The sequence below is a fragment of the Platalea leucorodia genome, assembly GCF_965183815.1.
Source record: "Platalea leucorodia genome assembly, chromosome: W".
Classification (NCBI taxonomy): domain Eukaryota; kingdom Metazoa; phylum Chordata; class Aves; order Pelecaniformes; family Threskiornithidae; genus Platalea; species Platalea leucorodia.
Genome location: NC_138859.1, coordinates 1,378,355 through 1,399,455, shown reverse-complemented (window position 1 = coordinate 1,399,455; position 21,101 = coordinate 1,378,355). Strand labels below are relative to the sequence as shown.

General features: G+C 52.0%; 2 protein-coding genes across 2 annotated transcripts in view; one reads left to right on the top strand and one right to left on the bottom strand.

The window, feature by feature from the left end:
- Positions 1-250: 250 nt before the first annotated feature.
- LOC309601883 (TM2 domain-containing protein 2-like) lies at positions 251-1,571 on the bottom strand. The gene is made up of 4 exons (XM_082335127.1): positions 1,363-1,571; positions 1,197-1,284; positions 982-1,097; positions 251-793 (listed from the first exon to the last, which is right to left on the bottom strand). Exons 1-4 carry the CDS (start codon positions 1,566-1,568, stop codon positions 580-582), a joined length of 624 nt encoding a protein of 207 aa, XP_082191253.1. The 5' UTR covers positions 1,569-1,571; the 3' UTR covers positions 251-579.
- Positions 1,572-6,274: 4,703 nt separating this feature from the next.
- The window catches only part of LOC309601546 (disintegrin and metalloproteinase domain-containing protein 9-like), a gene marked incomplete at its 5' end in the record, with an annotated part of 30,441 nt that continues 15,614 nt past the window's right edge, over positions 6,275-21,101 (top strand). Inside the window, 5 exons of the mRNA XM_082334597.1 lie at positions 6,275-6,371; positions 16,090-16,187; positions 17,566-17,630; positions 18,734-18,812; positions 20,718-20,794. Coding sequence (XP_082190723.1) covers positions 6,275-6,371; positions 16,090-16,187; positions 17,566-17,630; positions 18,734-18,812; positions 20,718-20,794 — 416 coding nt within the window. The remainder of the gene's footprint in view (positions 6,372-16,089; positions 16,188-17,565; positions 17,631-18,733; positions 18,813-20,717; positions 20,795-21,101) is intronic.

Here is a 21,101-nt window from a genome sequence, read left to right as displayed (position 1 = left end):
TGTTCTCCAAAGGGCGCGGTTTCCACTAAACCTAACCCAGCTTCCCCTGCAGCCAGTGAACACGGTTTTAAACAAATAGCATAGAATCAGAGCTCGTCATCTCGCCACAGAGCCTCTCTAACTTTGTGTTAGGTTACTCAGCTGTAAAGGCCTGCAAAGTCTAGTAAGATGAAACCGCATGCTAGCAGCCCATGTCTCTGTGTGGCTCTACGTACGCTACTAATACTGAAAGCACGAGGAGTCAGCTCCTTCCAGACTTTATTATGATTTGTTTGACCACCTGTGTTTGCAAGGTCTGATTTCTTAAACTGTTACCCCTCGGGGGGGTGGGGGGGAAATCCAGATTATTTTAAACAAGCAAAATATATATACTGAACAATTTTGTGTCCAAGGTTTGCACAGGGGAATTAACAAGAATAATTGTTCCGCACGTTAAGTTACAGCTTTGTAAATCCACGTTTGTGCAAGGCAGAAGTCTGTTCTGATGCTGCGGAACAAGCGGAGGAGTCCAGCTCCAGTCCTGCAGAGACGGGGTTGGCTTCTTGCGGGCTCGGCTCTCGGGAGCAACCTTCGCTCCTCTCAGTACACGGTGCACCAGTTGCTGCCGTCGCTGGGCATCAGCCCGCCGGTGATGAGGAGAATCAGATCAACAAACCACCAGATGCCCAGTCCTCCCAGAGTCAGCAGTTTCCCCACGGCGGTCCCGGTATGGCCCAGGCAGAATCGATCCACTCCAAAGCAACCCAGGAAAAACGAGTAGAGCAGAGTGGTTATAAAATAGTGCCCGGTGTACCTGCAATGGAAGCGGTCGGGGGCGGGTCAGGCCGGGGCTGCGGGGGCGGCCCCGCACCCTCGGCGGGCTCTCCCCGCCGGCCTCGCCCCGTTTCTGACGGCGGGGCTCCCTCCCGCGGGGGCCGGCAGAGGTGCAGGGCCCGGGAGAGAGGAGAGGGGGCCCTCCCGCCCGCGGAGAACGCGGCCTACTTGACGCAGGGCCTGCTGCCCCGCAGGAAGCTCCGCGGCTCGGCGCACTCGATGCCGTCCAGCGCTCGGCACTGCACCCGGGTGTGATCCACCTCGCCGTAGGCCTGCCCGCCGAACTGCGGGCAACGCGGGCGGCCTCAGCCCCGGGGGGTGGCGGTCGGGGGGCTCCGGCAGCGAGGCCCGGCCGAGCCGCCCCTCCCCGCCCGCCCCCTCACCTTCACGCAGCCGTGGCCCAGCTCCTGCTGCGCCGTGGCGTTCCCGCCGTGGTCCACCGGTTCCTCGCACTCCACGAACTCCTCGGGGCTGCGGGGAAGGAGGGCAGCGGTGAGGGAGGGCGAGGCGGCCGCTCCCGCCGCCCGCCCCGGCCCGCCCGGCGCTCACAGGTAGGTGCAGAGGACGAGCGGCGCCCGCGGGTCGGTGTAGGCCCAAGCGGCGGCGGGAGGCCCCGGTCCGGGCGCCTCGGCCTCGGTGCCGTTGTTGGGGGTGCCGCGGGAGGCTCCCTGCAGCAGCAGGAGGTTGCCGAGCAGGAGCGCGGCCTGCCCGCACAGCAGCGCGTAGCCCACCGGCCCGCCGCGCCGCGGCGCCATGGCGGCGGCCGCCGCTGCTAGGAAACGCCGCGGCCGCCCCGGGCCTTCGGGCCGCGCCGCCGCGTCGCCGTCAGCCAATAGGCGCCCGCCGCCTCTGCGGGGGGGCGGGGAATAGCCGCTCGCAGCCAGTCAGAGCGAAGAAGCTGAGGGGCTGCGACGAGGCGAGGAGGCGATTGGCTGCCAGGGAGGCCTGCCAGCCTATGGGCGAAGGCAGGGGGCGGGACACGGATGCGGGGCGAGGCCCGGGCGGGGCCGGCGGCCGCCTCAAGGGCTCGCCCCGCCGTGAGGGGCGGCCGCGCCCCGGGGCGTTCCCGGCGCAGGCCTCCGGCAGAGAGGAGGCCGAGGAGGCCCTGCCCCGCTCGGCGTGAGTTGCTAGGCCGCTGTGGGAGCCGCGCTGTCAGCCCGCCGGGCGGGAGGGATCGGCCCGCTGGCGGGGAGCGAGGCCTGGCTGCCTCCGGCGGTGGTCGGAGGTCCTGTGGTGCTTCTCCCGGTACTCGGGGACCCTTCCTGAAGGAGCTGTGGCTTTGGCTTGTTCACTGGTGGTCGATGACTGGTGCTGGGCTGGAGAGCTGCGTAGTGGTGTTGCCGGAGTCAGATGTGCTCTGCCCTCCGACAGGAATTGGTTTGCCCGTTGGGTGTGATGGCCAGCTGTCCCCCTAAGCCCTTCTGTAACGATTAAGAGGCTTCCAAGTGGCTTTAGAAATAGCTTAAAGATTACGTAGCTTGTGGGCTGGGTGGCGGTGGGTTTTGTTCGCAGCACGAAGGGAGGCAGAAGAAAGATCACGTAGAGCGTGTGTTTTACTCGGCTTTTACACCGTTCTGTCGGTGTAAAGCACCTTTGAACTGGGTGTAAATTAAACTCATGCTTTTGGGCCTGGTATTTCAGACTTTACCACATTAATTGCGGGGGGAGAGGTCGTGTCCAAAGGGGCTGGGGATCCTGTTAGTGACCCTCTACATCTGGACAAGCCGCTGCCTGTTTCCATCAGTTTTCTTCTGCCTCACTTAATCCCCCCCCCAGCATCTTGAGGTCATTAGATTGGAAATGCCAAGCGCGGTTTGAGACAGGTACGTGGCATTCATTAACTCCAGCTGGAAGCCAGGCAAAACATGTAATTTGATAAGAATGCGTTTGGGAAAGAGTCATTACCAGGCTTCGTAGGTGCCCGTCAGCCGGCGATCGCTGGTGTAGTGTTAACGAGTGTGCTTCCTAAGCCAGCTGGACTGTTGCTGGTGATGTCAGTGAAGTCCTGACTGCATCCAAAATCCTTAATCTGTCTTATATACAGTGCTTATAAGCAAACACCATGCACGTGGTATGTGGGAACCAGCAGGACCGAGGTTGGAGGGAGAACATGACACATCTGACTTTGCTGTTTAAAACTGCTCCATGTTTAACCAGTTTAATTGGAGTCCTTGCACCCTTCAGTCTGGCGAAGACACATGTTCAGCAGTCACTGGAAAAGGAAGTGTAATCGTCAGCCCCATCATATGAGGATTTCTGAGAAACTTCTTTTCTTGCTGACTCTACAGCTTTGTTACAAAGAATTGTGAAAATAACTGACAAACAGCAGATGTTGTTTGGGGAATTCATTCCGTATCCTCTGCCCTGCCCTCGCTGTCTGCTCGAGCGCAGTACGGCTCGCTAAACCACAGCCCGGCAATGCCTGTCATCCAGCTCACAAAGTGTCGGTGCACTGCACGAGTACCCACGTGTACAAGATCTACGCCCCGATACGCCGGGCCGTACTGCCGCTCCGGTTGTGCATCCCTTTAGAAACCAGTCGAAAAATCTTCTAAAGCCTCCAAAGGGGACTGGCAGTGACAACAGACGAAGGAGGAAACGCCTCTTTGCACGGGCTTTCCGTACCGCTGCAGAGGAGATGCAAAGGCCCCAGTTATTTGCTGGTGTTACGTTGCTGGCCTTGCGCCGTCGGCTGCGTTCCTTACGAAATGGGGCTGCTGGCTTGCGGTCCCACCGTCAACCACAGGCAAGAGGACGGTGTCCCGGCTCTGTCAAAGCATGATGGAATGCTTTTCCTTGGAAAACACCACATTCCCCTCCCTTCCCCAGACACTGAATGAGGTCCTTTTCAACATCTACCCCATAAGCTTTGTTATCACACCCGATACTACTTTGCCTTTGGTGTAAATAGTTGGGTTTGCATCTTTTTGGCTCGCCGGCCACATCGGCAAGCGATTTCAGCTAGACCGGCTGCTGTATTGCATGGCTTACTCTTGTATTACCACTGTCCTGTGGAAATGAGATGTCCAGCACATGTATTTCGTTTCCATTTGTGTATGTTCTTTTCTCAGTAAGTTCACTTCTTTGAGATATTTCCAGTTTCTTCCTTTTATGCCTATTTAAGAGAGTATTGCTCCTATTTATGCCTTTGAAAGAATGAAACATCCTAATTTTAACATCGAGTAATCTCTAAGGCTCTTGTCTGCAATGGGTTTTCTCACTTAGCCTTATTCTAGCCGTAAGGTCTGTGCTGAAGACAACTGACGCCCTGAATCCCACTGCTTGCCTTTGAGGTTTCATTTGTGATTTAAGACATTGCAGAGCTCCAGGATTTATTGGTTTGTTTCACCCGATTCTTCTCCGAGAGCATCTTCCACCGTGTCTGAGCGATAGCTCTGCTGATGTGGTTGATCAGATGAGCAGTTCTCCAGATTTTTTGTTTCCAAAGGTGGCAGGTTTGCGTTTGACCCAAAACTTGTGTTCAGAAGCTGTCCTAGCTTTCCAGCCTCATTTCTGGTTCGTTTCTGGAGCTTTGAGGTGTGTTGTCTTCAATTCCTTGCATTGCAAGGCTGCAACAGCGGTGGTGAGTGACGGGAGAAGTTGAGGGAGGTGGATATAGCTCTTGCTAACTACGGACCTGGGAATCTCATGCCCCTCGGGCAGGAACCAGGGGATGATTCATGTTTGTGCGTTATTTGTACAGTGCACAGTGGTACCCGTATTTGATCCATGATATTATCCTCATCCATGGGAAGCCTCCTGCGTCTTGAGTAACACCCAGCTTACGGGAAGCACAGGATATTACCTGGCTCAAAAGCTATGTGCCGCTTCCGTAAGGGTTGAAGATAGATAACCTCTATGTTGTTTCTAACATCAGGCAGGAATGAAATCCTCGGTCTCACCTTGCAGTATTATACAATTTAGCGTGCTGGCTTCCTGCATAGCTTTATGGTTTGGTCCGTTAGGATACGTAAAAGTGGCTTCATAAAGTCGAGTTGTCGCCTCCTTCCAACAGGAACGGGAGGTTTTCTGGTTGCTGGAGGCTGCGAGGGGGGAAACCTGAGCCGCAGGTCCTCTTCCTACCGCTCCTGCAAAGATGGATGCACTTTTGGATCGCGAAGGGCCGGATGACTCTTTCCTCTTTAATCGTTCACTGTAGCGATGTAAAGCAGTGTAAGCCTCTTATAAAGAACTCATCGTTAAGGAGACAGGGAAGACTTGCGCCAGTTGCTCAGCCTGTTATGTGTTTGTTAATGGCCTCTTTTGCGTTATGTGCATTCGAAAGCAATTTCTAAAACATCGTAGATGTCGGTCAGACCCTCGTGAGTGAGAACTTGGGTGCGCGTGGGTGTTTCTGGCCGATAGCCCTCCAAGCCCTCGCGTCTCGCGGTCTGTTTGTGCCGATGCGATGCGCGTGGCCTTTGGCGCAGGCCTGGCTCTGCACCTACCCTGAGGGATTTCGCTGCGTCTGCTTTATTCAAGAGCAGCGCCCGACTAGGGAAAAGAGCATGGAGGCTCGAAAAAACCCGTCAAGTACCACACTTGGAAAACCAGGAAAGGTTATCGATATCTGAGAAGCGGTTGGTAAAACTGGATTTTATTCCTCTAGGCTCTTGTATGCTGCTTATCGCTGTGGCGTGAGGGCGCTTCACCCGTTGAGCGATGTGAGTGATGTGCCACGTGTTGTTTATTCCTCCTCTCCCCGGAGGAAGACGCCGCGCTGCCGGAGCGCCGTGGGAGGGTGTCGGATAGGTCGCCGTGGGCCGGCCGGAGCAGCACGTGCGACGCTGGGAGCGGAGGGCAGCGAGGCCCGTGTGACGGCGCTTCATCCCGCAGTTTTTTCTCTTACTCACCTCTATCCCGTGGTGTCGCGCAGCGGAGCGCCAACATCGAGTTGCGTTGCCACGTGCTTCAGATCTGTAAGGCAGCTTTTCGGAAGGCGAGGCCAGAAGAGCCGCTGTGTCTGCGCTGACGCCCGCTCCCTTCCGCAGGCTTTTTCTTCGGGACTCGCTCGCTCTCGGGACCCGGTTGTTTTTTTCTCTAAGAAAGCGCTGGAAATGTTGCTGCTAGATTTCTTCCCGCCGCTGTCACACGAGGAGGTGTCGTTGGGGCAGCTCCCCCGATGCAGCCGGGCTCTTCTCCGGGGCTCGGTGTTGCTCCCCGCGGTCGCAGGCGGCTCAGCCCCCGTCCCGCGGGGCCGCTCCGCCCGGGAACGCCTCGGGTGGGCGCCGGCCCGCCCGTGCCCGACATCGGCGGGGCCGCGCTTCCCGCCCTCGGCGCCGGCCCCGGGGAGGGCCCTCAGCCGCGCTGGGCGCCGGGGCCGCCCCCGCTCCGCGGTGCCGGCGGCGGGCGGAGCGGCCCCGCCCCGGGGCGGCGGGGGGGCGGCGCGGCGCAGGCCCCGGCCCGGCTCCATAAGGCCGCGGGCCGCCGGCCGGACCCAGCGCCCCAGCCGGGAGGGGCGATGCGGACGCGGAGCGCCATGGCCTGGGCCCGGGCGGCGGGCAGCTGCCTCTGCCTCCTGCTGCTGGCGGCCGCGCCCGGGCAGCCGGACCGAGCGGGTGAGTGCGCCGGGGCCGGGGCCTGCCGCCGGCACCCCCCCCTCCGGCCGGGCGGGCCCGGGCCCCCCTTCCCTTCCGGGTCCCTTCCCCGTCCCCTCTGTGCGCGCCTGGCCCCCTTCCCCGGCACCCCCAGGGCTGCCAGGGCCCGGCCGGGCCCTGGGGCCAGCTGAGGGGGTCTTGTAGCCCCCTTCCCCTCCTCGGGGCTGCCAGGGCCCGGCCTGGCCCTGAAAGCTGGCAGGTGGGGTGGGAGATACCCCCCCCACGTTTTCCTTTGCCCGGCTGCCCCCGTCTGCCCCCCCCGATGCGTGGGGATCTCCCCCGGTGCGGGCAGCCCGGTCACGGCGCGGGGGTCACGGGTGTCTGAAGGTGCCTGGCAGGAGGGTGCTGTGGGTGGTGACACAACCTGGGCCCTGTCCAGGGCGGCCTCTGCCAAAATGCTCCTGGTAAATGCTGTGCGTGGTCAGAGGTGCTGCGGAGGGGCCGAGAGGACAGCAGGGCCTTTGTCTTAACCCCGAAATGCGAGGAGGCAATCTCGGCTGGTGAGCTGGCGGCGTCCCCTTACACCTGCTCGGGTTCGCAGGTGTCCGGGAACGCAGTCGCTTTGCTCTCCGGCTCTCCTGGGCCGGGCAGTCTGCTGCTCCACACGCTCCTCCAGGCTCTTGCTAGGCAGGTGGCAATCCGTGCACAGGAAAGCCTGTAAAACGTGGTGGGGTGGGCAGCCTGTTCGTGGGTCTCCCAAAAAACTTGTGTGAGCAGATCCTGGGTACAATCCTGTAATTTCCCCTGCCCAGAGGATGTTGCGTTTCTGTGTTGAGGTGACAGAACACCCACATCGTTTCCACTGCATTTCAAGGGACACGTGCAGGGACCTGTGTCTTCCCCCTCTCTGTCTGGGTGGCCTTTGCCATCACGGAGCCAGGGCACCGCCTGCGCTGGCGCAGCCGGGCACGGGGCAGGACCCCGGCGGGCTGCTCTCCCCCGAGGGGGAGGACAGAGGCTGCGTCCTGGGGCAAGAACTGGGGTGCAGCACGGTGCCATCGCTGATGGCAGCAAACAGACACCGTGCTCTCTTTATGGGCTTTTAACGAGTTGACGCTGTGCTGTCTTTATGGGCTGTTCGTGAATTGAAACTGTTCTGTTTACAGGCTTTTATGATGCTGATTCTGATGTTACATATACATATGTATAACAGAAATGTCTCCTCTGTCGTTGTTTTCCTCCTCCTGAAGGGATATATGCACTGTGTTAAACTTCTGTGTTTATCATTAATGCGTAGTTTTATAGTCAGGGCTTCCTAATTGAGGAATCTTCTCTAAAACTAATATTGATGGTTCATGCTGAGAGACAGTGTTCTTGTGGTGGGTATCTCTCCCTGAGGGATTCTGTGCTGCGAATCTCTTCCCTCTCATTTGGCGTGTTGTTACTGGCGGTTGTGTGCTGTGTGCTAGACGAAAGCCGGGCTTGGAAAGGTGGCTGCTGGCTTGGGGTGGAGGTAGCACAACGTGTTGGAAACCGCCTTGCCAGAGCGCCAAGGAGCAAAGTGTAAAATGCCGCACCTCCTGGGTATTGGATGCTTGTGCTCCCAGTGGGCTGATCCGTGTTTTGAGGAGTAATATTTTAGTTCCTACCTTGTGGGGGGAAGGAAGCACAGGTCCCTGAGTTACCGATGGTGGATGGCAGTGTTTCTTGCTGCCTTCTGAAGTCTCTGTCCCAGCTAATAATGCCACATCTGCGATGAAGGATAACGGACCTTCTTTGTCTCTGGTCTGAGCGTGAAGGAGAGGGGAGAAAGCATAGGTCAGGATTTCAGCAAGAGGGAGGTAAGAATTTTCTAGGAAACACTGCTGTAGAAGTCGCGTGTTTCAGTTTATCCAGACACTTCCAACGTTTGGGTTGGAATGTATATGCTTCGGATACCCCCCAATAAATAGGGATATGAGGCAGAAATGGGGTGTTACTGGAAACTACTAAAGTGAAAACTCCTGAATGAACATAATCATATAGCGATGTGTAGCCTTAAGGGGTTTGTACAGTGTAGATTTTCCCCTCCTATTTGTGTCCGTAGGAGGCCTCAGCGTTTGGCTGTATAAATTCATCAAGAAACCGCCTGGCATTGCCATAGGCAGGGACTGTGGATTTTGCTACTTGGTCTCTTCCCCAGTACTTGGTGTCATACGCATCCCGGGATGTTCTAGCTGTGCTTCACCTGTTTTTAAAGGAATTCTTAAAGTGTCTAAATGCTTTGGTTTGAATTTTCTGGGGAGATGCAGTGTTTGGTTAAGATAATTCCTTTGTTCAGCTCATGAAAAACACAGCACTGCCTCACCCGTATTTCAACAAATCTGGGACAATCATTCAGCAAAGAGGGGTTTTGTGGTTATTTCCTCTGTGCGAAGAATAAAAGGAGGAAAGAAATCTCAGTGTAGCTAATGTTGCCTCGTGTAGAGCTTTGTTTTCGGAAAAAGGAAGTTTGAAACATGACTTTGTAGTTTTTGCATGTCTCGATCATTCTCCTTTCTCAAGCTAAAATTAAAAAAAAAAAAAGTTTATTTGCTCAACTCTACCGAGTTCTGTCATTGAATTTGTATTGTGTGGTTTCCTCTGGTGGCCAAATTTAAAGACAGCGATATCTCCGAAGAGAAGCGTTCCCACGAACCTCCCCTGCGTGAAGCGAGCTGACATCTGCGCAGCTGACAAGACACGGAGGAGGCGAGTGGGCTCTGTCTGCGAGGAGCTCTTCTCCATGGGCAAGGCTGTCACGGGTGGAAGCGCAGAGACTCCAGGGCCATTGGCCCAGGAGGAAGGGTGTCCTGGTGAGATTAATCGTCTTGCATCAGAGGATAGCGTGGCTTTGCTCCGTTTCTCCTTGTAAGACAGTTCCAAGGTGGAGAGGATGTTGGGACAGCACCAGAGAAGAGGAGCAATAGTCCTTTTTGTGGAACAAGAGTCGCTGTTGTCTTGCAGACAGATTAGCGTGGCTTTAGAAAGGGCAGAAGGAATAGTAAGAGTCTAGACAGGAAACACTTACGGCATAGGTCAGGATTTCAGCAAGAGGGAGGTAAGAATTTTCTAGGAAACACTGCTGTAGAAGAGCTCAATATCCTCATTAACGTCCAGTGCCCCCAGTGAAATACTAAGAGAAATTACGTTAACCGTTCTTGCCAGCTTTAACGTTAAACAAATGTTCCAGGTGAGCAGTAAATCACGTCGATGAATTTGCTTCTCCTGCCGTGGTAGTTGGTCATCTTTTCCTACCTTCTAAAAAGGCACTGTGGCACAAGGGGACCCCCTTGGTCTGAAGATTTGGAGCAAGGGAGGGAGGAGACGGAAAGAAAAGTCGCAAGGAGGAGTGCCTGTAGGAGAACAGCTGGCCAGATGTTCCCGGGTGCTCTGGAGATGGAGCACCACCAAGGCACTCTTTAGCCTGAGGTATGGGAGGAACTCAAACTGCTGGCTTCATAGGAAACATTCCTACTTTTAGCAGAAGATTTGTTAGCTTGGTGTTTTGTATAAATCTCTAAATATTTTTAAGTGGACTTGGATAATATTTACATAGTGAAAGTGAAGGAGATTTTTGCTGCCAGGAATCCAAAGAGTAAACCTTACTACAGCTGTCGTCTTAGCGGAAAGGTCAAATGCACCTAAAAATGCTTTTCCTAGTACGTAATCGATTGAAGAAATACACCGAAGTATCGGTGCTTACACGTCATTCTGGAAGGACATCTGTAAGCCAGTTCACAGAAGTTTCTCCTCAAACAGATACTGCTTGGCAAAGTCCTTTATGATTTTGAAAACGGGATACAGAGGATGCATGCTGAGTTTGCGGCTGATGCCCTTCCAGTCAGATAGGATTCAGGCTCCTTAAAGAAAGGATTGGCCTGACCCTGTGGACACGTGAGAGAAATGCCTGGCAGAAAGATGCGGCTTTGGAAGGACGGGTGCAAAGCGTTCTGCTGAGGTGGAAATGATTGTCTGCACAAGTACGAGAGGGTGAAAAATGGGGTGCAGGAGCGTGTTGGCAGGAAAGGAAAGGAGCGTTGGAGCAGGCGAAACGACAAGTGAACCGGCCGTGCTGTCTGTTATGGAAGAAGGATTAACCTGTGGAGGTGCATAACCACAGAAAGCATGTGAACCTTGATACTTGTGGGGCCTCGCTGGACTGTTGTGTCCTGGTTTGGATCCTTTGGCAGGGTAGGTGGGGTCTGACTGCAGAGTAGAGCCGGTAGAGCCTAATACGAACGGTCAGAGATCGAAGAAATAGGGTCCACAAGGAAATGCTGGATATTGGCCTTTACTTGGTTGAAGGGAAGGAGAGGCAAGTGTGACAGCACGCTTGGAAAATCTAAAAATTTGCAGCAAGACAGAAGGGGAGTAAACTGTCCACCTCCTTTGGGGGTTAGAGATGCTACTTTAAAACACAGCGAGGGAAATCTGCTGGACGTCGGGGGTGCTTGTTGGAGATGCTTTGTGTGGAACCGACCCTACCCTGGCACCGGAGGACGGACTAGGTGGCTGTGTAAAGCTCTTGGCACTTCTTCTCGTGAGCAGTCTGCTGCCCAAGTGTGGAATGACTGGTGCAGCTGACCTCATCTATTAATTTTAATTGATTATAACAATGGTTAATGTAATGAGTTTGTGTATTTAATGCTTTAGCGATGTGTATCTTTTGACTCAGACATCTGCACAGCTAATAGAAGATTAAAACTCATTGCTGCTAACTGATGCTCTAGGTTTAATACAGTTTTGGTCAAGCCTTTACTTTTAGAGTAAAATGGCTAAGAGATACCAGGGTGGATGCAGGCCCAGGGTAAATCCAGAGAGAGCCTTACTTCTGTGTGGTGCTCGTTTTTTTCCTGGCTCAATAGGAAACTTTCCACTCTTACTCAGGGATTCAGTAAATTGAAGTAGGTGAGTATAAGTAAATGGTCATACCGGGCGTCCTCTCTCTGCGTTTCATGGAGAGACAGCTGGGAACAACTTTGGGTAGCATCAGAGGGACTTCAGTGTTTTGCTTGTTGTACAGAATGATGCTCTTCGGTATCACCTGTGACGCTGAAAGCGGTGGGGGAGCCGAAAGGGGCGGTCAGAGCAGAAGAGGAGCCCCGCAGCCGTTGCTGGCAGGCCCAGCGCCCCGCTGCACCCCGGGATGCTGCGGGTGGGACGGGCTTGAGCCTCATCTCCGCGAATCCAGTCCCGCTCGGTGCGGGAAGGGCGGTGTTCTGCACGTTCCTCGTTAGCATCTGTCTGGAGCCTGAGCTGGTCACATGCTGATGAGCTTGTTTTTATGAAATGAGTTCGTTTTGTGGTGTAATCGGCTACAGTCTAAATTTTCCTATTTCTTCTTTTTTTTTTTTTTTTTTTTTTTTTGCTTCCATCGAAAAGTATATCTTTGACTTGACTTTAGTAGGCTTGGGAACGAGTTAGGGTAAAAGAAGGGTGGTAATTGGGGTGAACCGTTTCGTGTGGGTGGACGTAGCTGTGTGCAGTATTTCTGTAACCGAGCCAACGATCGGCAGGCATGCCAAGGTCTCTGAAGACAGGAGATGCAGCTTGACTTTTGCCGAATATAGATCTTACCTGTCGGGGAGCAAGCAGCTTACCTCAGCGTCTGGAGGGCCGTAAGGGCTATGACACGTTTCCATGGCTTTCAAGCTCCCGCACGCTGTGCAACGTACACGAAATTCCTACTGTGGATTCGGGGCGGGGAGGAGCAGATGAGTCACGTTTTCCTAGTTGCCTCCGATGCTTGGTAATTAAAGGCAGTCTTTAATGAGACAAGATAAATATAGTGGATTCAATTGCTTTTTTTTATTTCCTCCTTGGAAATACAGTTTCAACTGGTGTTACACCCCGGAGCGAACGATAAGAAGCATGCTCTCAGGGGTGACGTGTAGCACAACTCGGACAGCCTTGGCCAGTGGCAGGAAGCACCCGAGTACAGGGAGTCCTGCAAGTTACTGAAAAATTTATTGCAAAGTGCTGTGCTGGAGAACCATACTACTTATATTGCAATGAAGTTTCTCAAAAGAGGGTGGAGGAAAAGCTACAAAAAATAGCCTGTCTTAGGAAAACAGATTATAAATATCTTCAAACATGTTGAAAACAACTGAGTATCTGGGTTTGTTTTTTGTTGTCACTTCTGCCTTTCCGTAATTGCTATGAATCACCTTTACTTTGTACTGAAATGCATGGATGAATTCTCATGGATCGTGACCATCTTGACCGGAGGGTAGCATCTTAATACCGGTGTGGTTGCCGGAACGTACCTGGTAATGCCTTCACAGCAGGCTGGAGCCTCGCGTTTGGCTAGACTGCTGCGATAGCTGCAAACTGCCTCGTCCTTGCAGAATTTCACCTTGTGCTAATTAGGTCGGCTGAGTACATTTTTCTTCCCTGGGTGAGATAAAGTCTGAATGTGTCAGTCAGTAGAAGGAGCGCTGGGTGCTAGGTGGGACTCGAGGTGGCCAGTGTGTTATTGGATTAAGGACTTAGCTTTCAAGCTTTGTGTCTCTCAGAAGGAAGCAGCCTTTGCAGGAGGAAGATTTAGGGGCAGGGCTGTCTTTTGAATGTTCTAGTTTCTGCTTCGTTGCACTTGTCCCTTTCATGGGATTTTTGATTAACCAGTCTGGTGCCCTCTCTGAGGGTTGCTAGCGATGTGTGAAACATTGCGTGGGGCAGTCCGCGTGGAAAGGGGCTCTCTGTAAAGTGAGGGTCAGCGCAATGGAGATACCTGCCGTCACGGGTGCTTTGGTTCTGGGGGTGCCGGTGAAGGGGTGTGCTGCGCTTGCAGCCGCTGCGGAGCGGTTTTGTCCCAGTGAGAATCCCACAAAACAAACTCCTGTCTCTTCTGCACGTCAGCAGGCTTGTTGTCAGTTTGATCTGTACTGAAAGGCGGGGAGAGAAAGGATGTTTTTGCCAGAAGAGGAAGGAGAACTGAAAGTTAAAGGGAAAGCTATTTGCATCAAGTTCAAACTGTTAATGTGAAGGCTGCTTTTCTCTTTTTAGTTCCACTCGAAAGCAAGGTGGTGCCTTCCTACCCTTGTAGTTTAGCTTGTTGTAATAGGAAGCACTTTGTTAATCCAGACGAACACGCCCTCCTCCTCTGATGAGTTTTGCCCACAACGAAGGGAAGAATAAGGCGTTGTACCTGAAACCAGCTCCCGAACTGGTGGTAGTGGAGGGAGGGAAGGAGAGCAGAAAGCAGGGGGAGTATTCAGAGTATTCGGGGAGTTGAAAATTGCACTCCTTCAGTGCCCTTCCTCTAAGAGGAGGCCTCCGAGTTGCACTCTTCCCAGAAATCCCTCCCAGCTTTGCTAGCTTCGTACGATGATTCACTCCTTTGTCTTCTGCTTCCAAGCTGCTTTTGGGGAGGCATGCCGCTTTCCGAGCGCTACGAAGATTAACCGTGCCCCCCTGTTTCTCTAGCGTGTGTCCTAAGAGAGTCTCCAAAACTGTGTCCAAGTGTCGCCGTGTCACATCCCCCAGTGATAACGGCGCTGCTGGCCGGCCGTGGGGAAGTAGCAAGTGCAGAGCAGCGCCGTGCAAGAGCTCGGGGCCGGATACGAGTGAAACGCGTGGTTGGAAATGACAAACGTAGAGAAGTGATTTGCCGGAGTTTGTACTTTTGGTGGTTCATCCCAGGGAAGGAAGCAGCCCTTCCCTCCCCTGTTTTCGGGCCAAGGAGGTATTGACCCTGTGCTTTCTGTAGCCTGTGAACGTAAGGGCTATTTTCAGGAAGTTTATTTCTGCTTATTTTATACCTTTTTTCCAACAATCACTGTAATTAATGCAACTTCAGCTGCGGTACGCGCACTATGTTATTTCTTGAGAAACAACACGGCTCTCCCTATGCTTGTGTGATAAAAATGCTGTATTACAAATAGGCGCACTGCAATGCGTCTGCGTTCTCCGGACGGACGGACGCGCTGTAACCTGAGAGACGTTGAAAGCAATCGAACTGCTTTTGCTTCCTCTTTGGGGATATCGGTGGAAAGCGCGCAGAGAAGTGGACGTGCTTTTCCCTCGCGCAGTCGCTCGCCGGGGCGCCCATTCGAAACGCTGACCCGAGGTGATACTGGTGGCACGGAGGCTGCGCGGCAGCCTGCTGGGGATGGAAGAGAGGCTGCAAAAGCATCTGCGGGGGTCTGAACGCCACTGCAGCTTGGCGGTGCTGGCTTGGGGAGGCTTTCAGGGGGACCCCTGGCATTTAAAGCCTGCGGGGGGGCTCCAGCCCGTTTCCCAAACGATGGAGCAGGCCTCCCGCGGAGGCCTCCAGCACCCAGCGCCTTCGTGCGACTCGCAAAGGCACGGGCGCCTTCGGAGTCGCAGCGTGAGTTTTGGTGTGCTCAAAGCGGCTGGTTTTTAAATGAATGCGGCATCTTGGTCCCATTCAGAGAGTTTTTGGAGGATCTCAGAAACCAAACACCCCCTCGCCACCCCCCAGACGTGTGGCGATTACTTCTGGAGATAAACGGTGGCGAGGAGGATAACTTCCCTTCCCCCCTACCTTTGGGTCGGGAAGCTTGGGCTCCTCTGATGAGCTCACCGATTCCATTGCCATGAGCTAGTAGAACTGTTGCTCTTCATCCTGCCTGCAAGCCCTGGCGACAAACCTCCCTCTTCCCGGGGGAGCGGCTCCCGAGCCAGGCCCAGGCAGGCTGTTGATGGGAAAAGTAAGCTTACATGTGCAATTTATTATTGTTTACACGGCCGATACAGAACAGTTACTTGCAAAAACTGGTGCCTTATAAAGGAAACTTGGACCGTAGAGTTTTGTTTGGTGGTTGTTCAATCAGATCAGAGGATCTGGCTGATGTTGCATATGCAAATCATTTATAAAGTGATCTGCAAAAGGCCACTTTGTTGCATGCGTTTGCTTCACCTCGCTTGTTTTCCTAAGGTCCTCAGGAGCTCTCGAAGAACGTGATGAGTAGTACCGGCCTCGCGTCAGGAGTTTGGCTGTGATGTGCAGGGCGAGGACGTAACGCTGGGCCCTGCTGGGCTGGCTTTGTGCCGCCGCGCCGTTAGAAGCACGGGAACTGCTGGAGCCCCTGGGAGCTCATCTAGAGAGGCTGCGTGGTCGAGCTGGTGCGGTCCTGCAGCACAGGGCGCCTGGTTTCCACGCTGTCTTTCTGCGTGTCCTTGAACGAGTTCTCTCTGTGCTGACCTGCTTTGTTAAATGCTCTGATTCCTGCTGATGAAAAGCGATGGTGTATGAGAAAGATACTTGTAAGACAGTAATTGGAATGCAAAGCTTTCAATTTGAAACCTTCTGGAAAATTTGGTGTCTTTGCCATTTGTGTGTTGTTTTCTCTGGCCTTTTACAAGGCAATCCAAGCGTGCTTTGCTCCGAGATTTGCTCTGTGCCCTCCTGCGTGCACCAGGGCCTCTGGCTTTTTCTGTTTGGCTTACAGCTCTCCAAACGCACGTGGTGCCTTGGCAATGTGGTGCTATGTTGTTTCTTAAAAGCAGAGCTCGTAAGTATGTGATGAGAAACGCTGCCAGTCTGGTGGCAGAGGGATCTGCCCAGTGCAGCGCTGCAGGCCCACACTGAGCAGCCCAGTTTCAGGGGCCCGTGATAAGGTGGAGACCTGAACTGGAATCACAGGCTGCCTCCTTCCTACGGAAGGGGCTTTTCCTGAAATAGCGTTTTCTTCCTCGTGCCTTACCCTGCTGATTGCTTTGTTTCTTTAGCCAGTGTTTCTGTTCTGCTTTCTAGGTTTCCAGGAGGTTTCTCTGTTGTCTTCCTATGAAGTTGTAATCCCGCAGAGGTTAGGAAGAGAACGGCGAGAGGCTTCCAATGTCTCCTCGGTACAGGTACTGGGCAGTCTTAAAAACGCCTTCAGTTTACCTCCTAATGACGTCCACCCAAAACTGAGCTGAAATTCTCACAAAACACACAGCAAACAAGTATCCATCCTTACGAAAGGTACTACATCTAGCATTGCCTTTAGCGGAGTTACGGCAAACACCTCCCTGCTCCAGAGGTTACAAGTTGCCGCAAGGGATTTTTGATCTGGGTGTAAAAGTTGCATAATGAGAGTTGTTAAGCACTGGAATGAGTTTGGGAGAGGTGGTGGAATCGTTATCCTGGGAGATGCTCAAAATCTGCCTGGAGGAGGCCCTGAGCAGCCTGGGCTGAGACTCTAGCTGGCCCTGCTTTGAGCAGGGGGTCGGATTAGACGACCTGCAGCGGTACTTTCCAGCCTATATTATTCTGTAGCCACGTATCTAAAGACTGCACGCTTCAAGGTATTCGGATTAGACCAACTGTGTTTAGTCAGAAATCTTATAAACGTTGGCAGAATTTAATATTAACAAAAATGCCTTGCAGTTTATTGCAGTCACTGACTAGTACTCCTGCTGTGATATTTAATGTGGTAGTCAGGCGACCCAGCTTATCCGCTTCGTATTTAAGGACCTGGTTGCTGTGTGTAGCGCTTGGCTAACGCAAGGCTGCGGAGGTACTGGCTCACTGTGAATGTTCAGTAATAAAACTGTATTGTCCTTTTCCAGCTGTAACTAAGAGCTTTTCTGTGGAAGTCTTAGAAACAAGGAATAAGAAAACCACAAAGCTATTTTGAAATAGCTTCCTTCATGTGACTTTTCCCCAGTTACACAGGAAGGGATGCCAGGTTCCGGAGGTAGGGACAATTATAAAACAGGTTTCAGGTTCACCCACATGTGGTTATTCCTGGTCTGGTGCAACTAGCAAGATTTAAGAAGGAAAGTTTATTAGCTCAGTATCTGGCAATTTCAGTGTGTGGACGTGGTGGTCATTTTGTCTGCTGGATGTCAGGGAACCAGAGCAAATCCCGAGCTTCTCATTGCGAAGTCTTGCGGGCTCAGCGATGTCGTCTAGGAGCACAAGAAGCACCCGCTCCCCTCACCGGCGCTGGGGTACCCACAAGAAGCGTGATGGGAGAGGCAACTCCTATCGACAAGAGTTCTGCCTCCCTCTAGGAGGTGGTTTGAATGCTGTTGGTATGAGCTGCGTCTCCGGCCCCTACAGCTGTGTCTAAAGAGGCTACCAACACAGACTAGTCCTGAGTCACGGAAGGTGGCAGCAGTGATTTGAATGCTATAGTCGTAGCAGTCATGGAGCTCACAGAGACTCTTTTCTGCCAAACTTCTGTTGATTTCAAAGAATGTTTTATTTGTTAACATGAGTAAAATGTCGCTTTTTTATGTTCAGGACAAGGTGTCGTACGCTATTGAGATAGAGGGAAAAGAATACACGATTCATCTAGAAAAGAACAAGTAAGTGATGCATTTCTTTAGATTATTAAATTCCATCTGTTGTGTCCAAATAACAAGCTGGCAGGTACCATGCGAGTTCTGATTCTTGAGGTTCTTTGAGAAGTGCAGTTCCATGCTAGCTCTGTAAAATCTGCCGCGAAGGACGGCGAAAGTGGATTCAGTCACACGGTCCTGGCTATCGGCCAGAAATTTGGTTGAACTCCGGCCACCCTGGTGATCCCCTGTCGGTGAAGGAAGCAGTAGTTTGCTCAAAGGGGATCTGGGGAATCGCTGAAATGACTCTGTCCATTCACATCTAAAAATAAACAAACTGAACTATATTTCAAGTAAATATTTTGGCTTTCTTCTGGGTTTTGTTTATTGTTTCAGGGTTTTTTTCCTGTCTCAGTAGCACAAGAATACTAATAAATGAGGAAGCTGATTTTATATCCAAGGCCTTAATATCCATAACTTACAGACAATATAGATGTTGTCTGTCCTGAGTTTCGTTTTTAAAGGGCTAGTTGCAGCAACAGCAAGTTACTGTTCGTCAGGCTATTGCTTCTTAAAACTGCCCTCATAATAGACAAAAGCGACAGAACTATTTAAATGTACAAGCCCCTGGGGATCTCTAGCTGCCGCTTGCCAAGCCCCTGACCCTCAGAAACATGGGAATTCAGCTACGCTGCATCCAGGGATTTACCGGTATGGGTCAGCAGTCTTAATCGTGGGAGACTTTCCTAATGCGCTTCCTTCCAAAACCGGGGAAGGGAAGTCATATGCAGCAAACTGAGTGCTGTGATTTTTTTTCTTTTTATTCTGCATGAAAGCAAGCTTTTAGCACAATGTAATGGGTTCTGATGCTTGTCTTACTTACCCGGGGTGAGGTGGTTGATTTGATTTCACTGACGGTTCCACCAGTCTGATATCTTGGATTTTGCTGTGGAAATGCAGTTTCTTTGTTAATTTTTTTTTTTTGAGGGGGTTCCTTTTGAATGTTTCCTTATTTCCTTGCAATTTATGTATTTGTGACACTTCTGATTAGGATCATCTTAGTGCCCTGCTGTAGTGTCATAGTCATTTCATTGAATTCCTCTTGTGTTCCTTCTCCCCTTTCCTTACAGAGAACTGCTGCCCAAAGATTTCACAGTTTATACCTATAATAAGGAGGGGAAGTTGCAATCCGAATATCCAGATATCCAGGTAGGATTTCTTTCTTTTTATACCCTTACTGAAGGTGACTTGACCACTGAGCATCTACAGGATGAGGGAGTCACGTGTTACAAAGCAATAGTTGTGTTTTCCGCTGGGCCACCTTCTAATCCCGTGCATGCGTTGCACTCTTCCTGGAGAGAAGCCTTGATTTTTGGATGAGGCTCTAGCCTGGAGCTTGCAATAGCCCTGTATTTTCTTACGTGGAGGTGATTGCTGTCTAATTAAAAGTTACTCTTCTCTAAAAAGGAAATGCTCTTCTTCTGTCAGGTATCTCGTTATCTGAGAGTGGTGCTGTCCTTGTCATGCGGCACAGTGCAGCATTGGTATCACTTCTGGACACAGGCCTTGCTTCTCGTGGGGACCAGAACAGACGGGGCAGAACTGGGGTGGTCTGGTGGCGGAATGTATAGCTTTTGCTTTTACACACAACGGTCCTCCCGATCGGTCCACAAGTCAAAATGAATGGTGAGCTGGTGACCCATCTTTTCAGTTGTGCGAGGCTGTCTGTTAGTGACTCTAAGAATTTTTGAGGGTTGACGGGCTCTCCCTTAGTCCAGAAATTTGTAAACTGCTAGAAGGGATGGATGAGATCAAGTCTGGAGGACCTTTGAGAAGGATGTTACCTGCGTAGCATTGGAGTTATTCCAGTGAAAAAGCAGTTGCAGACCTCTGTTTCTGTACAAGCAGGCTGCCTGATAGGTTGCCTTTGAAAATTTAATTGCTTCTGTAGAATAAGAGTATAAACCAGCTCGTGTGATACAAAAAGCATGAGAGTATTTCTAATGGTTTCACTCTTACGTATCAACGTTGTTCCTTTGAAAGGGAAGCATTAGTCATAGATGATTCGTAGGATCTTGGTTTTGAAAATATAGCACCTGAGTCAACTGAGTATTTGCTTCCTAGCTCAAAGGGATTGACTAAGAGGAAAAATGCTTTTTCTGCACGAGGTCGTGAAAGCCACGGTGGCCCCGAAGGATTAGCACATGCCTTCAGTGCTTTCTGCGTTCGTTGCTGAAACAACAGGCGGCATAATCTACCTGACCCCTATAATAACATTCAAAAATGCACTTGCCAGAGAAAATGGAGTGTGTTTTCCCCATGCTACCTCCTCATCTAGTTTCCAAAGTGTGTAAGAGGGCAAAATAGAAGAATTCTGTCTCATTAGGGCTGATGAGGGAGGTACTGTGCAACTGAAAAGCTGGCAGCGCAGCGCCCGGTGGCGAGGATAGCTGGTGTTGGCCCTCTTCTTGCTGGAGAGAGGTTGCGTCCAAGTCAAGCATTCTGCAGGACTGTTTTCTAGAAGGCTGCATGGTGATTTGGCCCAAATCGGTAGGGAGGGGCTGGCCTCAAAATATTTGAGGCAGGGTGGAGGACAGAACTTAAGAGTAGAACGGCTTATGGTCAAGTTAAGAAATCCGTTTGCTAGATAATGTTTCTGAGCCCTCTTTGCCTGGTATTTCTAACAGGTTGGCAGCGCCAGCTCTGAATCTGGCTTCAGGTAGAACGGTTGAGTGGGCGAGTGGGGTTTTAAACTGAAATGTGTAAGGAACTGCTGGCCCTGTTGAGCTGTGAAGAGCTGGAGCGCTGTGCCCCTGGCATCTTGATTAGCTTCGTATATATAAGTCCTTGTGGTACTAAGGCGGGTGAGGAAATGTTTAGATGTACGTTAGTGAAGGAAACGCTGTTGCATTGAGGTAGAGCTCGAGGCATGTTTGAGGCTATAGACTGTAGGTAAATGGCACGTGGTAAATTTTAATTTGAAGCGTATTATGCTCTCAAGTTGTAACTACTGCCGGTCAGTGGCAGGCATAGCGATTACACGATCAGAGATCACACTGTGCGTGCAGATACGCGTGGAGTATGTGTGTAACGCGCCCTTGTTTTCCCGCGTAGGATCACTGCCATTATCAGGGATACGTGGAGGGGACCCTGGACTCCGTGGTTGCTGTCAGCACTTGCTCGGGGCTCAGGTAGCACAGCTCGTCTTTTGTCTCCCTGCTGGCACGTGAGTCTCGCGGCTCGCTGAACCTGAAACAAAATCCTTGCTCTGTTTTTAACTACAGCTCAGCCAGACAGGGCTTCGTTGACCGGGGCTGAGCTGCAGTAGCGTATTCCTTTGTGCAGTCTTTCTGTGGTATCTTCTATTCCTGTAGTTAATAGGTATTTGAAATACTATTAAATAAGTTGCAATTTGTTATCAGTTGTTTGTTCTAGGACGCAAATTTTGGCTTATTTTCTAATTTGGCTAGATGGTCGCTACAAAGAACTGCACCTAGT